Raw genomic sequence first — 22022 nt, forward strand, 5'->3', positions numbered from 1 at the left:
GAGCTGAAGTCATTCTCGGAATAAAAATCTCTAAAAGCTCTTCTTGGATAAAATTATCTCAGACTCACGAAGTTGAGAAGATTCTAGATAAATTCAGCAAGAATGATATGAGTTTAGCTCGGACGCCGATAGATCCAACCGTGCATTTGATGAAAAATCGTGGTCAAGGAGTAAACCAATTAAGGTACTCACAGACTATCGGAAGTCTGATGTACTTGATGAATCGTACACTTCCAGACATAGCTTATTCTGTTAGCAAATTGAGTAGGTTTACTAGCAATCCAAGTAAAGAACATTGGACGGCTATAGTAAGGGTACTCACGTATTTGAGGCAGATTAAAGAGTATGGGCTATTATATACCAAATATCCAGCAGTATTAGAGGGATATGCGGATGCCAACTGGATCTCAGATACTGATGATAGCAAGTCAACCAGTGGATACGTATTCACACTGGGTGCTGCTGCCATATCATGGAAATCCTCAAAGCAAACATGCATAGCTCGATCGACAATGGATTTAGAATTCATTGCTCTAGGAACACTGGTTCAGATCTAACGACGCTTGTGGAGTCCGCGCCGATCCAACGGATGGCGTTAAGCCCGTGTCGGGCATGGGGTGGGACATCTCCCAAACTCGATCAGGATTACGTAACAATGAAAGTTCTTCTAATAACGACATGAGATTTGGCATATCCGATTCTATATAACCAATGAGACTAATCAACCCTGCAACTGCACCTGAATTTGTAATTGTAAGATGAATCCCCTTATTTCCTATACAAACAAGACTAGTCATCGCCTGTGCAGCAAAGTATCGATCAATAATTTCATCAGACTTGAGCAGAAGAGCTAGTGAAGGTATGATCCTCATCGTGGCAGGAGATGCAACAATATTGACTTCCTGGAATAAAATTGCCAAGAGCAAGGAACAGATCCATATACCCTCTGTATCTTCAAATTCAGCCTGCACATGAATAAAAATGTTTCAATTCAAGTACCGAGATGAAGTGCTAAGCACCACATACATGACTTAGAGAGTACCCACGGAAATATCGACAATCAAAGGACGTAAAAAGTAACCACAATTCAACTATACAGGTATATTGCAGTTAGGCCTGTAAACGGTAGCGTATCGGATCGGATATAGGCATATCTGTATCCGAATCCGATAAGCTATCCGAATATCCCAATCCGATAATTATCCGACGGATACTAGAAATCAATATCCAAATCCGATAATATTAACGGATATCGGATAATATTAACAAAATATCCGATATCCGAAACTTTAACAAAATTTCGAATTTGTTCTTTAAATTTTTAACCATTAGATCTAAATAATAAATCTCAACCATACATTTTATATATTATTATGAATAAATTTAAATTTTTATTAATTTTTTATATTACTTATCGGATACGGATATTTATCGGATCGAATATGAGTGTATCCGTATCCGATATCCGATAAGCAGATATCCGATAAGGAATATCTGAATCCGTATCCGAATCCGAAATTTCGGATATTTTTTTGAAATTCGAATACGAATGCGGATCGGATGTCGAATATTCGGATATCCATTGACAGGCTTAATTGCAGTCCATACGTTCATATTCCATATGTAAAAAACTCATGCATTTTGCAAGCTTATAAAAAATAAGAACACTAAAGTTTTTGAGTTGCAGCATATCCAACTTAACCAGCAAGACTGAACAGATAGGCCCAAACCTGTGGACTGGAAGTGTAACTTGAAAGCTTATCAGAGAGGGTCTCTATCCCACCTGCTTCCATGACTGTGAGTCTGTTTTTTGAATGGAATGCAGAGATTATGGACAGCAACCACAAAGCAATCGTGCCCCCTAAAACAGTTCCTGGATCAGGAACCTCAAAGTCGTCACCTTCCTGGAAGAAGGTTTTATCTGTATAACCTCTAAGAGTTCTAACTTCAATTTCAAGAGAACAGAATTGCGCTTCATCATATCAACAAGGGCATAAATGAGTGGCTTTAAAAATCCAGATGCATCAAGGGCATCCATTGACTGTTGCTTATGTTCCTTTGCAGCACAAATTAGTAATGCTGCCCCTCCGACTCTTACTTCCAAACTAGACCCATTCATTACTCTATTAGCCAGTGAAGCAATGCACCTCGGTGTTCCGACCAAAAGATCAGCAAGAACAACAGGTAGATCACCACATAACCTAGATAGTATTTCAATTGCCTTGCCTTGTGCTAGAGGAAGTCCTTCAGCTAGGCCCCGGATCAATGCTTCCAAGCTCGATGGAACTTCAGCAAGTGCAGACCATGGAGGGTAAGTAAAGTTCGAAGATAGTTTAGTCCTAGCTAACAGTGCAATCACTTCTAGAACATCAACAGCATCTGAACCATCCGTGTCCATTGAAGATAAAGAATCGACAAGTGCAAGAACAACAAAACGACACTAAGTATTTCCAGTAAGCACATCACCTACCGGAAAATGGTTCAATAATTGGTGAAGGGCACGTGATGCATTTTTCTTTCCTTCAGGTGACCCTTCTCCCAATACCCTCGTCAAAGCAGATACAATATCTTCTCCCAGGGCTTCTGCAGCAATAAGAGGATCGGAAAGAAGATTGGCCAGCGCAGCAACTGCAGTCTCTGCGGAGCCAATGGAAGAAGTTTTGGCCAACTTGATTAGAGGTTTAACCTCCCCTTCCGCAATATAAGATTTCTTATTTGTAGCCTTCGGGTTGGTCGGCCTACAAAATGCTTCCAAGGCTCTAGCTGACTGTGTGGCAATAACCTGAGTCTTGCTTGTCAGAAGCTTCATGCAAGAATGAACAATTTCATCAGTTGCAAAACTATCACAAATATCTTGCCTACTACTGAATAGGTCAGCAAGGACAGACGCGGCACCCTCTTGAGTTTCCTCATTTGAGGAGTTAAGAACTTGTACAAGTGATTTCAGGCCTTTATTAGCAGGAGCTCCTTTATGCACAAGATCTTTGTGGTACGCCATAGTAAGTACATGACCCATCACTTTAATAATGTGGGCTTTTGACTTTGGAGTGTCTCCTAGTAGCAAAGCTAACAACTGATTAATAGTAGCAGAGTCAGCTGATCTTATAAGCTTTGTAAGTGCCAAACCTGAAGCTTCCTGTCCTTTTGGTCCACCGCTTTTAAGAAGCCATAAAAACGCTGGAACTGCTCCAGCACTTTCGACACAAGCACGAATATCCTCACTATGACAACATAGGTTCCAAAGTACATTTGCCGCATCCTCCCTTGCTTTTTGGGAACCCGTCTCTAATAACTGAACAAGTGGAGGAGTACCACCAGCAGCAGTGATCGCCCACTTACTGTCATCAACTTGCTCAGTTAAAATTGCAAGCAATGAAACAGCGTACTCTTGATGTTTCTCACTTGTTAGCCCCAACAGTGATATGAGCAGATGAATACCCTCTCTCTTCGCAAGGGCCTCCCACAGGCCCACATCATCACAGCATAAGCTTGTCAAGGAGAGTATCAGGTATTCCTGAACATCAGCAGAAGCCATAGTTATCAGCCCGATTAGAACCCTTTTGGCATCAGCATGATTAAGCCATCTTGAGAGATAGTTATTACCATACATACTAGCTAAAGCTTCAAGGACACGCTCCTGAACTAGCTTATTATCCCGGGGCTTCAACAACGTTACTAGAATATCTTCTATTTGAGTTGCATCAAATGGTTGTTCTTCTGTGCTAGACTCTGTCTTGAAAACCATCAACAAGTAAGCAAGTGCTCCAATTATATCAGCAACTGGGGCAGCTAAACGAGGTGACTGTGACAATTCTCCGAGATAATGAATTAAAGACGACATCCCACCACAAATATTTGCTAGTGCCCGTGTGGCGTGTTCCTGAAGAGACTGGCCACCCTCACCTTGCATACATTCTTTAGAAGGGCCATGACAGCTCCAATAAGAACAGGTATCCCGTCTGCATCCACTATAGCTTGCTTAGCCCTAGTTGATTTGGAGGAAAGAGCCTCCAAAGCATCGGCAACACTAGCACGAACTGAAGTATCATTCACATGACCCACCAAACGAAGCAGAGCTTCAACAGCCCCTGCATCTATAACTTTTGTGATGCTATCGGAGAAAGCCAACATTAAACGGGCCAACAGAGAAGTTGCATTTGACTGAGCAGCAGCATTGTCAGATGAAAGAAAACCAACTATAATATCTACTTCTCCAGCCTCAAGTGTCGCCCTCCAATATCCATCTTTGTCTCCGCAAATAAGGTTTCTCAAAGCCCCAGTAACGAATCCCTCCACTACTTTGTCCTGCTTGATCTCTGGATTGAGCTGATCCCACAAAGTGGGAACTACACCTTCTGTAACAAATATTTTCATGCCTACATGATCCTCCGAAAGTCCACCATTTGAGACCTCAAAGATTGCTTCTGCGGCTGCCTTTCTTGACTCGGATGATCCGGACTTCAGGAACGATAATAATGGTGGTATGCACCCACCCAAAAGCACCTTTAAACGTAGATCTTCTTCCTTGCAGAGGACACTCAGAGTTGCAGCAACATTAACTTTAGCTACGGCAGTTCCACTCCTCAAGACAGATATAAACAATGGCATTGCTTGAGAGTGTGACCCGATTATTATCCTCCCTTCCTTTCTTGCTCTGGCAATACCGAGCAAACGTGCTGTGATAAGCTCCTTCTCGTGAGGAGAGGACATATGTGCTTTCTGGATCATCCATTGCTGATGTTGCATTTAATTCTCTGACACAAAAGATAGTGGTATCATCAGAACTCTACAGTTTTGAAAAGGAAAGAGAGTTGACCTAGAGAAGGATTATACACTAAATCAACTAAGAAACTAATATCACAAATTGGTTTTCTAATAATTCCGCACTTCGTATATTCACTAGCTTGTTTATACTTCATAAAGATTTAAAGTTCCAAGTACGAGAAGCTAGTACAAAAATATTAATAATTATTTGAAGTTTAAACATGAGAAGATCAATTAATTGCTTATTTACTAGATAAATATTTCAGAATCAGTGATATTTACATTACTTGCAGTAGTAGCAAGAAAATTTTCATGATCGCGAATGAAGCCAATGAAAAATTAATTACCTAGGCTGAGGAGAAGACGAAGATACATGTTGTCGATGTTCAGGCAAGGGAGACTTCGACATCTACACTAAGCACACTATCTAGCTTTCACGTTCGCCACTGAGAAGATCATCAAGAAATGATACAAGTCCATAAGCAATCATAAAAATTCATCAACCAACTTCACAGTTCTTCCTAAAATCAACCAGACAAAAAAAACCCAGCAAAATTATGACATCCCCATTTCCAAAATAAATAGAGGAAGCATATTAGATCCACCCAATATTCCAATCACCGACACCCAAAATGAACACAATTTAATACATATTCCTCAAAACATACCAAACATTTAGAGATTAATAAGAACATAGAGCCAACATAATAAAGATAAATGAAATCGGGTGAAGATAATACCTGGAAATGTCGAAGAATTCCCCCAAAAGATATAATTTTGACGCCAACCCTTTATAATTCAACACCGTTAGAGATTCATAAACAAATCAAACTTGATATCAGATGTTGGGAAGATGAAAATATAGGAAAGGTGCTGAAACGGGCCCATCATTAAAATGCCCAGTTGATGTGGAATCACTAAAAGACAAGGTTTTTTCAAAGTTTGATTACGGTGGTGACCGCTTTTATTTCCAAACGAGGAAATTTGGGCATTTTAACGTGTAAGCACTCCCCTGATTCAGATTCAAGCAATACTTAATAAAAACAAATAAAAATTTCATCAATCAAATCAACCAACAAGAAGATCCAGATCTACAATTTTGGAAATACAAAGATTATGTTATAACCTCATCATTTAAACACAAAAAAGGTTATGATAAAACAAATGAATTAAATTTTCCTGAACGAGCCACAAGAAACAAAAAAAAAAGAATTAAGTCAATGGGAGTACGGAGATAAAGATCAGATCGGATCAGATATGAATAAGACGATTAATCAGAATCTAGGGCACAAAGAATCATCGTCGTCATTTTTCTCTCTTTCTAAACCAAAAGAAAATTAACCAACTCAAACTTTTAGATTGAGGAAAATCAAAGAGGAGATGGAGAGAGAGAGAGGTTGAATTGGTGGGAACGGAGTAAGAATCGGAACCTCCACTTTTGGTGCCGAGTTAGTTACTTTTCAGCCAATTAGCAGTTTCCTCCCACTTTTTTAGCGGTTCCTTGGCAGTTTTAACCACGATCCCCACCCAATATTCATCTCCATTCCAATATTTAGCAAGAAGAATTCATTTCAGTCTCTCTTCAGGAGATTTTAATTCTCGAGATTTAGTCTCTCTTAGTTCTCTATCTTTTCATTTCCCTTTCTGTCCTATCAATCATGGTCGAATCAAACACCCTGTTTCTACAACAATTTGAAGCTCTCACAACAATCGAACAACCACCGGCGATGGTAGAACTGGCTGCCAATACGAATTTGGACTCCGAGATAATCAAAACAGGGGTAGTGTGGTTTCAGAGTACAAAAAAAGTAGACATCGGACAAGCAATGATGAGATTAGCCAGGGTCATTCATGGCCCAAAAAATTTGTGATAACGGAAGTCAAGGAGAATATCTTCATCATTCGATTCATCACGGCAACTGAGCTTGATTTAGCCTTGAAGAGTTCCCCCTGGGTTATCCAGGAGGAACTTATTGTTTTGCAACCACGTCGTAGTGATTGTCCTCCAGGAGATCTCAAAATTGATACTTCTTGTTTTTTGACACAATTTCATGGGATCCCGTTTGGTCTACTCAACTGTGAAACGGTGAACAGGTGTGCTGCTGCATTAGGAAATTACAGGCAAACAACACCAGAAGATGCTGCGAAATGGAGTCTATTTGGAAGAGCAAATATTGAGTTCTGATTTAACAAACCGTTCCCGCAAATTGTTTATTTGAAATTTTCTAATACCAAACTAATTGTTATTGAAATACGAGTGGAAAAACTCCCTAGATTCTGCTAATTGTGTGGATATCTTGGACATACTATTAAGTTTTGTCCTACTATACTTGCTTTCGGAGACCTCCTCAAACAAAGGCTTTCCTTTGAACAAAACCAACTGGTTAAGAAAGCTATGGAGCCAAAGTACAAAGACAATTTCAAAGTTCCATTTAATGTGAGATCTCTAGGGCGGGAATTAGGCTCCTTAGGCCTGGAACGACTCTCATTAGAGTCAAATGGCAACATTGAGCCAGAAACATCTACTGAGGGACCTGAGCCAACTGGACCACGTCCTACATTCGTACTAACTTTGGTGAACTCTTGTCTAGTTTGTCACAGATAAAAAGGATCAAAGTTCAGACAGCAGAAGGTATAACTTCGGTTAATGTTGGTGGTGAATATCACAACTCCACCGAAATGGATCAGCAAGTCACACACTATGCAGTAATACCAGATCCACACATCCAACCGATTACTCTGGAAGGTCATCAGGCGGAACGGTTATTATGACTTCATCTAAACCCTAGATAAGAAATTTAGTTTCTCATGATGATAGATGGAAGTTTAACTAAATAAGTGATGGGAGAAAAGTAGAAAAAGTTGGATTTCTTACTGATTTTGCAGCCAAACAGAACCTTAAGGAATTGATTTCCTTCTGTTTTTCCTGGAAATCTGCCAAACGCACCCTCTGAGAAAACGATTTTCTCATCTTCCCGGAAATGGATTCTCCTTGAGAAAACTATTTTCTCATCTTCTTCAACTCTCTTTCTCTCTCTAACTTTCTGTAATCTCTCTCTATCTCTACTATAACTCTTCCTTTCTATCTTTCTATCTAATATAAACCAAAAAGAATGGAGTTATAGTAATGGAATCATTCAAAAATAATTATCTTTCTATCTAATATAACTCTCGGTTCTGTCTCTCTCTCTCTACAATCTCCTTCTCTTTCTTTCTCTGTAAACTCTCTATCTCTCTGTAATTTCTTTATCTCTCACAAATAAAAGAAGCTACAATTAAATAGAACAAAGAAATCAATAGATGAAGATAGTGATGATCTCGGTTCCCGTCTCTCTCTCTAACTTTCTTCTTTAAAACCGTCCCCAAAACTGTGATGCCCTTAATCAGCCGAACTCTTCTGTTTTTATAGAAAAACCAACTGAAAAATCCTTTGTTTCTGTTTTGATTCGAATTGAATCGAATCTCTCGGTTCTCTCTCTCTAAAACCGTGACTGTTCTCTAACAACCGTGATTCAACTCTCGGTTTTTGATTTCTCTTCTATCTTCTTCACTCCTTCTCTCTCTCCGGTTTTGATTCTTTCCGAGAATATCTCCTTCTCCCTCTCTCGGTTTCTTAGAAAGAGAGAGAAAAGCCCGATGAGAAGACGCCGACCGTTGAGGAGGTTATATGCTCCTAATCCAGTGCGTCGCGACCGGACGAAAAATGGTACGGCTCCTGCTCTTGGATGTCGCCACGTGTCTCGGCTAAATCGGGACCGTTAAATAATCCCGTGTTTTGATAATAGCTTGGTGTACTCCTGACCGTGACAGAAGGTGTCCCGCGATTTCTCTGGTCCCTCCGATGACTTCCTGGATGCGCGCCACGTGTCCCTCTTGACCTTTGGTCAACTGAATTTGACCCAAACTTTGACTCGCTCTATTTTACTCATCCGAACTCCGATTTGACTTCCGTTTTCGCCTACGGGTTCGTCTTGGACTCTACTTTCCATCCGAGGACTAATACTGATCATGAAATCAGAATCAGCAAATGACCAAAATACCCCTAGTCTGCGTTTTCTCCGACTTTTATCCGCTTTGCACACATAACTCTGAAAAAGGTACCTGAGTAAAAAAATGAGTAATTTCATGAGAGTAACTGCCCTAGATAGACTAACTTGTCCAAATTAAGAGACTCAGATGGGACATTTTCATGTCTCATCACAGTTCCTAGGAGCGACAAAACCACAGCTAGTTTTTCTCTCCGAAACTAGATTATCTAATTATGTTGTACTTCCTTGTTTTTTAAGTCAAATTTAGTTAATTATGTTGTAGTCCCTTCCACGGGTAGAAGTGGAGGTTTATTATTGCATTGGTCTGATGAGTTTGAGGTTCAAGTTAACGCTTCGTCGGTGAATTTTATTCATATTACGATTTCTACCCTGTCTCAACCCGATCCGCGAGACCTTTTCTGTGTCTACGGTCCCCCTAGAGTGCAGGACAGACAACAATTTTGGTCCAATCTACTCCTTAAAATTGCCAATGTGACCAATCCCTACTGCTGCATTGGGGACTTGAATGCCATGAGCTCTAGTTCTGATAAGTGGGGAGGTTCTACAAATATCCCCTTTATGCCTAATTTCCGAAATTTCATCAGTGAGGCTAACTTGCTGGACCTCGGTTTCAATGGTCCAGCTGAAGGATATGATGCCTAAAGTCTGAAGGAATGGTCTCCTTCCGAAGGAGTGTCCTTCGACCAAGGATGCAATGCGTGCAATTTGGCTATTAGGATCTTAATGACCTTATTCGGAAGATCATTAGTCCGGTCCAATTAGGGGTCGTAATGCTTAGCTAGAAGCCAACTACGATCGTCGAATCAAGAGTTGATTCGCGGCTAACATAGACCGGATCCTACAAGGGTTACACAACAGAGTAATGATTTGAACGGAGAGAATTGACTAGATGGATAATGGCAAAAAAGTGGATTGGATCCGTTATTGGTAAGTCCTGAAAGATTCAGAGAAGTCCTAAGAAATAAACATGTCCGGGCCCAAAAGGGAGGCCCAGAATGGCTTTAGGGAGGCCGACCATGTGATGGCCGGCCCAGGCAATAGGGCCGGCCATGTGATGGCCGGCTAGGCCCTAAGTGGGCCGGACAAGGAAGCCCATAAAGGGCTATGTTGGCCGGCCAACTTAAGTGACCCAATGGAGGGTATTTTGGGTGTTGCCTAATAATTAGGTTTATGGAATCCTAGTCTGAGTCTAATACCTCTTCTAGGGATTTCTATATATACCTAATTATACAACCTAAAGGGAGAGGCAATTTCAGAAGAGAAATTCCCAAGAGTCTGAGTGTCTGAAAGAGTTTCAGAATATACATCTCAGAGAGAGAGAGAGAGAGAAAAGGAGTTTTCTCAAGTATCTAGTCAAGAAGAAGGAGTTCTTCATCTCAACCTTCAAGAAGGTCGTAGCTGACTGAAAGGAGAGAGTTCAAGTCATTATTCGGTGTCTCAAGTAGAGGAGCTACACTTGGAGCTCTTATCTTCCGAATACTGATCGGAATTTAGTTCGTGGGAAAGCGATTAAGAGGTAATCATCTTTCCAATCTAGTTCATTGGTATGTTCATGTATAGATCCTGGAAATAGTGTTAAACATATGATGTTTGAGATTCCGCTACCAACACTAGTCAATTAGGTGTATGAGATACACTAGGTTATTCCCCTTCAGTGGCATCACGAGCCGTTTACATGAACTATCTTTGACTAGACGAATTAGATTCATACTTGAACAACTAGATATTAGTGTTTTGATGTTTGAATAGAGATTTAAACATAAGTTTGATGAGATCAAATTAGGGTTTTGGATGAGATTCATGACCTAGAAACATTGTTTTATGAAAAGAGTTTTCATAAACAAGCTTTAGGGTATTAGAATTTTGACAAAAATCATCAAAACCATGAAGATTGGTTGATGAATTGATCAAAAACAGTACCTAACAGCAGCTGGAACAAAGAAAAAGAAAAGAAACATCAGTTGGAACGGTTGGATTTCCAAAAAGTTTGGAAACCCTACTAGCCGGACCGGCCAGGACGCGTCCGGGCCGGACCAGCACGTCTCGGACAGACAGTCCGAGACAGACAGGGACACGGACAAGAAATCCCAGTCCGTGAAGGACCGGGAATCCTAGTCCGAGCTGGACTAGGAGTCCGAGACTCTCGGGTCTCGGACATCCCAGAGCGTCTAGGACGCGTCTGGGATATCCCAGTCCAACACGTACTAGGAGTCCGAGACTCTCGGGTCTCGGACGTCCCAGCGCGTGGGACGCGTCTGGGATATCCCAGTCCGAGACGGAATAGGATTCCGAGATAGGAGCGTCTCGGATATCCCTGACGCGTCTGGGACGCGCTCGAGGGAACCTATTTAGAGTCTCGGTCTAGGACCGAGACACTGGACGAGTGTCTGGACGCATCCAGGATGCGTCTGGAGCAACCAGAAGCATCTCGGATGCGACTGGAAGCTTCCAGACGCAACTGGGATGCGACCGGAGCATCCAGAAGCGTCTAGGACGCGTCCAGAAGGCATCCCAGATAGGATGGCCTCGTCGTCTGTGCACAGAAGCGTCTGGGACGCGACTGTGGAGCACGGGTGCATCTCGGACCGAACATCCGAGATGGCACATGTGCTGTCCCAAGGCCAGACACGTCTGGGACGCGTCTGGGAGTTCCAACAGCTCTCGGATTGAGCACCCGAGAGGGATGTCAGGCGACCGGATGGTCTGGACGCGTCTGGGACGCGACCGGGACGCATCCTAGACATCTCACCCGAGATGTCTATGGTCTGTCCTAGGACAGAAGCGTCTAGCTGGGCTAGGACACGTCTGCCCGAGAGACAAAGCACGGCAGGAAGGTGCTGTCTCTAGGACCGGACCTTGACCAGGCTGAGTCAAGAGTTGACCAGAGACCAGTCAAGGGACTTTGACCAGGGTTGACTCAGATCTTTTTGAGTGGGACTCAAGGGCTTTTTAGGCCATGATCTGAAAGGGAGTTTTTCAGACTTTTCTCCCGGTTCCGAGCATAATTTTTTCCGACATAGACCCGGGTTAGAGGAGAACCCGAACGGAGTTTTTCCTTATATTGATTTTGGAAACAATTAAGGAAGAAACGTAATGTGCTTCTAGTTTGAGTATTGAGAATACGAAACTTTAGAAACATAATACATAGAGATGTCACAAATTCCCGCGAATAGCTATACGATAGCAAAACCTAGAAACGAATCTAGGATACATACTTTATTTATTATGATTGTCATATTTTTGTATGTAAGGATGTATGTGATTGCGTAGAATAGTATACCTTTAGATAGAATTATCGTTTCTTGTTCTAAGCGCAAGGAGTTGTGTCCGAATAATACTTAGAGTATAGGGTCTTAGAATCTATTGACGAACTGAATGATGAGATCATGGTTCAAGTGGGAGTAGTCAATAGAGGTTCTTGGATATGGATCCAATCGAACCATAGGCGAACAAGAAATAAACTTAAAACATGGGATCTTTTAAGGGGTAATACTAAGATTTAACAAATCATTACGCAAACCCACATAAACTTTTACGTAATAAATCATGAATGGTTATGCAAGAGTTCACAGTAACGCAACTTGATAAATTACGTAATAAGTCCCAAAAAGAATTTTGAGTAAAGCCTACCCAGATTAAGACACCTGTTGAGCCCTTGTTCATCGATGGTGGGTCATGCCAAAGCAGGGTGTCATCTTTTACCTCGGGACAATACAGGTAGATCTATGAAGAGGTCTACATGTCTAAATGGTTATTCTCAAACGAGTCAGCAAAAGGGTTTTGGACTTCGAGGCTAAAGGACGATTTAATGTTTAAATCGTTAACCAAGAGTCATATGAGATATGATCAGTAAGGAGTTACTCACCCAGGACGACGAATTAAGGGCAGTGCCAAAGTACGCTTAATTTCGAAGGAATGGGATCTTGGAATTATATTATTCTAAGGGGACAACAAAAGTAGAATAATATAGGTAAATTAAGAAAAATTGCCAGGATAACAAGTTTAATCACTTTCGCATTTCTTACATGTAGTTTAATTATGACAACAAACATCTTCAACCTCTACACCATACTTGAGAAATTGAACGATACCAACTTCGTTCAATGGGAGAGGAACCTGAGAAAGGTTCTAGGAGAAAGCGCAGAAATATTGGACATTCCGATCCCCGTGCTTTCAGAAACTTCTTCTGATGAAGAACGTAAGCAAGTAGACGATATTCGAAGGAAGTCAGCGCCAGTAACCGGTTTAATGCTAATGGCCATGGAAAGAAAATATATAGATATGTTCATTGAAATGGAGGCATACACCATTATTCGACGACTAAGAGAAGTGTTTGGAACACAATGTCGAATAGAAAGATTTAGAATCACAATGGTGACACTGGGAATGCGACTGGAGAAAGGGAAACCCGTCCGTTATCATGTTTTGGAGATGATTGATCACTTCAAAGACATGGAATGGATGGGGTCTCCTATGCCAGTCGTAATGGCGGTTGACATCATCCTGAATTCATTGGATGAAAGGTTTCAGGATGTAGTAGCAAACTTTGAAGAAAAGTTTGGACGGGTATCCTTCGAAAGTCTACTGGCGATTCTGGAAGTTGCTGAAAGTAGATTCAGCACCCCTGAAGCTCTAGAAGAGATTCTAGGAGTTCAGGAGACTGTAAATACGGGAACGGAAGACGTTAGGAGAAGGAAGCCGTCTGGCAAGAGAATGGGCAGGAAAGCACCAAGACCCAGAACTATCCTTCCTAACAAGAGATGTCTTGTGTGCGGTAGTACATCTCATATTCGATTAAGAGATTGCCCGCGATTCTTGGAAGATCTAAACGACGGAGCTGGGAGTTCCGGTCAAGGTAAAAATTATTAAAAGTTATTCAATTAAATACACATTCCTCGAGGTATGTGATACCTAAAAGACTCTTATCATTATGAATGACAGGAGCAAGAGGGAGCTGAGTATTTATTGAAGAGGAGATGAACCTGTCGAAAGCTGAGAAGGCAAGAGTTGCTGGAAAAGCTCAAGAAGGATCATAGACTCGATAGGCAATACTTTAAAGTAGTTTTAGTATTTCTTTTTCTTTTTAGAACAATGACTCTGTAATGAGATTATGGGAGTGAATAAAATATGAGATATTTTATGATGTTCTTAAAAAGAGCCTATCTAACTTTTAAATAATTTTAACGGATGATCTGACTTAGTCATTCTAAATCTTGTAAGAGTACAAGAGTTCAGTTAATCGTAGAAAATAATGTTAGACATGAAAGTCTGCGATTAGTATGATTAGAATGGACGTAAGACTTGATTGTGGGGAAGTTTTAGAAACAAATCCTAAATCAAGAAGTGGGTCTGGATGACTAAAGAATATGATGAGATCATAAGTTCGATAGTCATCGGTCTTCCAAAACACAAAGTCTAATACGTATCTGCCAAACCACTAAAAACCTAAAAAGCTATAGTGAATAATTGAGTCCATCTGGATATGGATATTATTTTAGAAGGAGTTCTAAAATTGTCAATTATTCTAATGTCTAAAGCGTATTAGACATAAGTTCTTCAAGAAGAAGAACGGGGTTTTCTCGTCAACATCGGAACACAATGAGATTGTTGCTCTCGATGGTGTCTTCATTAAAAGGAGGGTCCTTCTAAGAATACAAGTGGGAGGAAAATCGAATGGGATTCGATAAAGATCAACAAAAGAGGAAGTAAGGAGTTACTTGCCTCAAAACAAAAGAGAGTAAGAGTTACTCGGCTTAAAACAAAAGAGAGTAAGAGTTACTCGGCTTAAACGAAAGAGAGTAAGAGTTACTCGGCTTACGTGTCAAGGGATGTCGACTTGAATGGTTCAAAGAGACGATCGCCTGGAAACTTCTTAAGGAGTTAAGAAGGTTGCTCAAAAACCCCAAGGAATCTTTAGAAGATTCAAAAGAACTATAACAGAAACCACTCTGAAATTGGATGGGAAATCCAAAGAGATAAGAGTAAGAATGGTTAAATCTTGTGAGACAAGAAGGTAAGTGGGAGTGAAACAAGAGTTGTTTCAGGTCCTGTATGTGGGAGACATACAAGAAAGGACAAGAAGACGAGGGTGAATTAACAATAGGCATCAAAAGTCTATGGAGATAGACCAGAGGATGATAAAGACTCGTTCAAAAGGAGTTTTGAAGAGGTCTGAATAAGAAGATCTCTTGGAGAGAAATTCTACCCAACTCCCATGATAAACACGGGAGAGACACTTATGTTAGAAAACATAAGAACGATCATGAGATGATTGTTGTTTACCCGAACATCTATAAGTACTTGGAGTACGAAAGGATGTCGTCGCCCATACAAGTCAGAAGATTGAAGAAAGTCATAAAACTAATCTTCCGAAAATAAAGATAAGAATCTTTTAGGAAGGGCTAACAGATGGGAAAGAGTTTTCCATGCTGGGAGTCGTTACTTAACTCTACTAGATAAGAAAGTAAAATTAGAACTTGGGAAGTACTAATTTCAGTGTGAGAAAAACTGATATTGTCATAACAGCTTACGAAGAGTTCGAAAGCAAGATAATAACAAAGCGAAGTGAAAAGGAAACTAAACTGTCACCTTAGAACGATCATGAGATGCTCGGGTCTAAGGAATTAGGATCCAGGAGGAGAATCCTAAGAAGACTTGTAAAATTGAGAACGTGAAGGAGTTCACGCGGGTGCTCAAATTTTACAAACTCTTGTTATCCGAAATAAACTGGGTTTATTTCGTCGTCTAAATTGTGGTTTAGAATTTAGACGACAGTCCAAAAGGATGGAGTGTTCCAGGTAGGTTTATTAGATACGTGATCTAATGAAAGAAACCTTACTAAGTGAACATGGAAGCACATCATCCTACTATCCCTAGTCCAGGTCATTAGTTGGACAATAATGACTTAGGAAGACTAGCATGAGTGATTGACAAGATAGCGCTGTTTCTTGGGTTATGGGAATAGGAGTATTCAAAGGTCAACTTCATGGGTGTATAGTTGATACACTGGAAACCCGCCGAATGAGAGTACTTCAAGAGTTGAAGTTACAAGATGTCATAACTCTCATTTAAGCAAATTGGAGAGATTCCTCAAAACATGAGTACTCACTCAGTTTATGGAAGGAATGTCGAACTTTGGTACCGTCAAACGCCATCCGTAAAAAGTGGTTATAAAAGCGGCATACTGGGGGAGACAGGATAGACATAAAATTGAGTGGGAGTACAAGAATGGATTATGTTTTCCTGAGTAAAATCAGGATAAAGTATCTCCAGGCCACTTGATGAGAAACAACTGAAAAATGCATGGCCGTGCTCAAACGGATTAAGAGTTAATCGTTTGGATTGGAAGTTGTTCTCGGGATCAAGAGAGTCTGATGAATATGAAAGATCAGATGAGATACGAAAAAACATGGGAATCGAGCATTGCACTTGTTCTAAGTACAAGTGGGAGACTGAAGGATATGATGCCTAAAGTCTGAAGGAATGGTATCCTTCCGAAGGAGTGTCCTTCGACCAAGGATGCAATGCGTGCAATTTGGCTATTAGGATCTTAATGACCTTATTCGGAAGATCATTAGTCCGGTCCAATTAGGGGTCGTAATGCTTAGCTAGAAGCCAACTACGATCGTCGAATCAAGAGTTGATTCGCGGATAACATAGACCGGATCCTACAAGGGTTACACAACAGAGTAATGATTTGAACGGAGAGAATTTACTAGATGGATAATGGCAAATAAGTGGATTGGATCCGTTATTGGTAAGTCCTGAAAGATTCGGAGAAGTCCGAAGAGATAAACATGTCCGGGCCCAAAAGGGAGGTCCGGAATGGCTTTAGGGAGGTCGGCCATGTGATGGCCGGCTAGGCCCTAAGTGGGCCGGCCAAGGAAGCCCATAAAGGGCTATGTTGGCCGGCTAACTTAAGTGACCCAATGGAGGGTATTTTGGGTGTTGCCTAATAATTAGGTTTATGGAATCCTAGTCTGAGTCTAATACCTCTTCTAGGGATTTCTATATATACCTAATTATACAACCTAAAGGGAGAGGCAATTTCAGAAGAAAAATTCCCAAGAGTCTGAGTGTCTGAAAGAGTTTCAGAATATACATCTCAGAGAGAAAGAGAGAGAAAAGGAGTTTTCTCAAGTATCTAGTCAAGAAGAAGGAGTTCTTCATCTCAACCTTCAAGAAGGTCGTAGCTGACTGAAAGGAGAGAGTTCAAGTCATTATTCGGTGTCTCAAGTAGAGGAGCTACACTTGGAGCTCTTATCTTCCGAATACTGATCGGAATTTAGTTCGTGGGAAAGCGATTAAGAGGTAATCATCTTTCCAATCTAGTTCATTGGTATGTTCATGTATAGATCCTGGAAATAGTGTTAAACATATGATGTTTGAGATTCCGCTACCAACACTAGTCAATTAGGTGTATGAGATACACTAGGTTATTCCCCTTCACCAGCCTACACTTGGACTAATTGTAAAGCCTTACATCATTTGACCAGGGAGAGACTAGACCGTGCTTTATGTGATGCTTCCTGGTTGTTTAGATTTCCCGAATCCGGCGTCTTTCATCTGCCGAGGTATAATAGTGACCACACACCTATTTTGCTCAAACTTAAAGTTCAGGGTAATGTTGTTAAAACTATTTCCAACTTCGAAATTTTCTGGACCAAACACAGTGACTATAAGAAAACTTTCCTCGAGCATTGGGAAAACAGCTCGGAGCCTTTCTTAGATAAAATTTTATCTGTTAAAAATTCTATTCATATATGGAGCAAACGAGCTTTTGGTGTCCTTAAGAACAGACTGACTATTTTGAGAAAACGACTTGCAGATATCCAAAATCTCACACCAACAGAGGATTCACTCAACACAGAGAGTTATATTCAAGAAGAGATAATGTATCTGGAGGAAGTTCAAAAATCCAAGGCTGAACAAAGAACAAAATCAAAGTGGGCCCATAATGGACACAAGAACACAAAAGCTTTTCACCTAGCGATGTCTACAAGGCGACAGAAAAAACGAATACACCAACTCCGTCCCAACTCAGGACAAGTCTCAACAAACGAAGAAGATATCTCAAAAGAACTAATAACATTTTTTTAGAATTTATTTCAGGCAGAACAGGTGACTGATCCACCAACTGAGATTATCAATGCATATAAGGTATTTTCAGCCGAAGCCCTGACCATATCTCAAGGGTCCTATCAGAAGAGGAAATCAAAGTTGTCGTCATGGAGATGGGTTCGATGAAAAGCCCAGGCCCGGATGGATTACCTTGCTACTTTTTCCAACATAATTGGGAGGTGGTAGGAGCTGAACTTGTTACCTTCATTAAGCATACTTTTATCACAGGTGAATTTGATCCATCTCTCAATTAGACGACGATTGCCTTAATTCCTAAAATCAAGAACCCGAGTAAGGCCTCGGACTTCAGGTCGATTTCTCTTTGCAACTCAGTTTATAAATTCATCACGAAAATTATTGCGAATAGAATGAGACCTTATCTCGAGGACAATATAACGTGGACCCAAAACGCCTTTGTTCCTGGGCGTCAAATTATGGATAATATCATCATTACCCAGGAACTTCTTCATTCTATGAATTTGTCTAAAGTGAAAAACGGAGCTTTTTCTCTCAAGATGGACATGGTCAAGGCCTATGACAGAGTCAACTGGGACTTTCTCGACAAAGTCCTTTTGGCCACGGGACTTCAAGGTACGATCCTCAAATTGAAAGTGTTGTATTTCAACTACCCGATTCAAAGTTAAGGTGAATGGGAAGTTAGTTGGCGACTTTTCGGCCTCTCGAGGCCTGAGACAAGGGTGCCCATTATCACCCTATCTCTTTATTCTTACCTCCCAATCGCTCTCCTTCTTAATTTCTCATTATGGACATCAAAAGAAGTTTACAGGGCATAAGATCAATCAAGCATGTCCGAGCATTACACATTTATTATTTGCGGACGACTTGATTGTCTTCGGAAATGCTAATATAAAAAATCTAGATAATATTTTACAGTTCATTGCTCAGTATGAAGAATTCTCGAGGCAAAAGGTGAATTTCGATAAGTCTTCCTTTCTTTTTAGCCGAGGAGTACCAGAGCCTATTCAACAACAATTTCTAAATCAACTTAAAGCACCAATCATGACGGACCAGGCAAAGTATCTCGGAGCACTCCTTCTAAAACCAGGTAATCGCATTAAAAGCCATGAGTAGCTCGTCGAGAAATTCCAAAATTCTTTGTTAGACTGGAAGCAAAAAATGATCACTCAAGCTGGACGTACGGTACTGATTAAATCTCTTCTTGGGCCATATTGCACTTACCCTTTCAGTTACCAATTGCTGCCTATAGGGGTCATAGACAAACTAGAACAAGCAGAACGTAATTTTTGGTGGGGCCATGATGTAAATGAGAAGAAATTGCATTTTATTAGATGGGACATTATCAGTAGCCCTAAACATAAAGGTGGTCTGGGTATTAGGACTTTAGCATAGGTCAATGAGGCCCTCATAGCCAAGATGACCTGGAGACTTTTGACTAACCCAAAAGCAGTCTGGGTCAAGATTCTTAAGGGCAAATACATGTATTTTGATGACTTTTGGTCGTCCCCTCCCCCTCCATATCACTACAAAAATACGCTCTATTGCCGACGGCGTTTGCCGACGGAATTCTAAAAAACCGTCGGCTATAAAAGTAAGGCCGACGGGTTTTTTACAGCGGTCGGCATAAGTGTACCTATGCCGACGGTTTTGGCAGAAAGCCGTCGGCATATAACACCTCGGTGACCCTCTAACCCACTGTACCACCGACGACTTGGCCGACGACCATAAAAACCGTCGGTAGAATAATTTGGCCGACAGATGTTTTTGAAGCCCGTCGGCCCGCACCCTGTTATGCCTAGCTCGTACTCGGCTATTATTACATCTACGCATCTCTCTTTTCCTCTCTTGGTCGAAGGATTTGGGGATAAGTAACTCCTTTGATGGTCTTCGTTTGTCTCTTGCCCTAGTTCCTGCGAATGTAAAGCCTTCCATCACTCATCTCTCTCTCTCTCTCTCTCTATATATATATATATATATATATATATATATTCCGCTCGTTTAATTTCTTGTTTTAACTTCTGCTTTATATTCTCGATTTATTTGATTTTGAAGAAGAAACCGAAGAAAAATCAACCAAATCTTCAAAGAAGTTTCCGGAGCTTGAACCGATTTCTTTAAAGAGCGATAGAGAGGTAAGATTTAACAAACTCTATTTTTGTAGTGTATCCCTCTCCTTTTTGGAGATCTATTCTTCAAACAAGAGAAATCATGGAGAAGAATGTTTTGTGGATCATCGGTGACGACACCACTGTGAAGATTCAATTAGACCCCTGGATCCCAACCACACTAAATCACAGACCCACCATGAAAAAAGATCTCCCATCGAATATTTTTTGGGTTGCAGACTTAATCATTGCACATACTAACAGTTGAAATGTGCAGCTTATTAATCAATATTTCGACAGCAATACGGTTCAAGCTATCACAGGGATGAAGATTACATCAAGAACCCAAAAGGACAATTTATTGGTGTCCAACGGACAATGGCAAATTTTCACCAAAGTCCTACTATACTGATATCAAAAAATTACCAAACTTAAGTGAAAAAGCCTAAAGTTTTCCCTGGAAGAAGTTTTGGAAGATGAAACCTAACACCCAAATATTCATATGGAAACTCATTCATGATGGCCCAGCAAACCTCAGTAACATAGGAAAAAGAATAGATACTATACCTCAAACATGTCGCATGTGTGAATCAAACGAGTCTGAGACAATAGATCATCTTTTTGGAAGATGTCCTAGGTTCCAACAGTTATTGGTTTTAGCTGGAGAAGAAAATCAGAACCAGATGAGTTTAAACCCCATAGATCGACTCAAGTTACTCCTTGAATCACAACATAACAGAGAATACAAATGGTATAGCATGACAACACTAATGTGGAATTGGTGGAAAGTTAGGAATGAACTTATCTTTAGGAATGTAACTCCGGATCTCAAAAGATGCTGATGGAAGACATGCGAAGAGCTCAGGTTTGCTTCTATTACTATAAGCCCTTATTTAGCTAACTCTTCTGTAAATGCAGATCTATGGTGCCCTCCTCCGATGGGTACCATCAAAATCAACTTCGATGGCTCATATAAAGAAACAAGAGCTGCATGCGCAACAGTGGCAAGAGATGAGGATGGGAGGATTCAAGATGTTCGAACAGATCAGTTTCAGCCGATATCGCCACTTCATAGCGAAATGTTAGGTTTTCGGTTGGCGGTCGAAATGGCGGAAGAGATGAGGGACTGGCTTTATATCATAGAAGGAGACTCTAGGGTTTTGCTAGAGTTAATCTCGGCCGATGATCCTACTATCCAGTGGAGATTACAAGATGAAATCAACGATCTTCGGGCTCGCACGCGTCAACTGAACGTGTCTCTTGCATATTGTCCATGTGAGAACAACACGCTGACACACGGGTTGGCAGCTGAAAATTCACCCCTTGATTTGGCGGGTTTCATGTTTTAGTACCATGGTTAGACTAGTGTGACGTTTTAACCCTTTTCGCTTGGTCGATTTGGGAGTACTGTGTAACCTCTGTTTATTAATGTATTATGTTTTCCTAAAAAAAAAAAAAATTGGTTTAATTAACATTAATACCTAATGGGGATGTCGGAGAAAAATGGGCGTCGACTCCAGTGTCAAATGACAGATAAGGGATATAGTACGTCGACTTACAATTATTGTTACTAGGGTTAATTCCAAGTTGGGCCCAACCATGTGATCCAATTAGAAAAGTTGGTCTCCTTAACAAAAAAAGAAAAGTTGGTCTTACATACCTCTTGCATTCTAGAATAGCATCACTGTATTTTTTTTACTTCTTTTTTTTTTGAGAATTCTGACAACAATCTACGTTAGTCGTTACAGGGCATTCATACATCGAGGCGATGTGATGAACACGATAACCGCCTAAGTGAAACCAATAATTAAAGAGGCCTAAAACTTGACAATAAAGAGCCTAAAGCCCGACAACATTTACTATCTATTTGTTAGTCAAAGTTTAACTGGTAATAATTTTTACGACTTATTTTGTTAGAATTGGAGTTGACTTTGGATAGAGTGATTGGTTGAAACTAGGAGATAGATGCATCATTGGGCTAGCCTAGCCGAGCTCTTCAATTTAT

The 22022-nt window shown here is 40.7% G+C and overlaps 1 protein-coding gene and 1 pseudogene across 2 annotated transcripts; one reads left to right on the forward strand and one right to left on the reverse strand.

The window, feature by feature from the left end:
* Positions 1 to 533: 533 nt before the first annotated feature.
* Positions 534 to 5178, reverse strand: LOC147530728 (protein CELLULOSE SYNTHASE INTERACTIVE 3 pseudogene; annotated as a pseudogene). Its single transcript, XR_015227447.1, has 3 exons — positions 5112 to 5178; positions 1731 to 4754; positions 534 to 965 (listed from the first exon to the last, which is right to left on the reverse strand). The product of XR_015227447.1 is annotated as a protein CELLULOSE SYNTHASE INTERACTIVE 3 pseudogene (transcript).
* Positions 5179 to 18953: 13775 nt separating this feature from the next.
* LOC147530729 (uncharacterized) lies at positions 18954 to 21366 on the forward strand. Its single transcript, XM_086646994.1, has 2 exons — positions 18954 to 18999; positions 20936 to 21366. Exons 1-2 carry the CDS (start codon positions 18954 to 18956, stop codon positions 21364 to 21366), a joined length of 477 nt encoding a protein of 158 aa, XP_086503120.1.
* Positions 21367 to 22022: the final 656 nt, after the last annotated feature.

The sequence above is a fragment of the Eschscholzia californica genome, unplaced genomic scaffold (assembly GCF_041429995.1).
Source record: "Eschscholzia californica isolate CP2 unplaced genomic scaffold, dmEscCali1.0.p SCAF_6, whole genome shotgun sequence".
Classification (NCBI taxonomy): domain Eukaryota; kingdom Viridiplantae; phylum Streptophyta; class Magnoliopsida; order Ranunculales; family Papaveraceae; genus Eschscholzia; species Eschscholzia californica.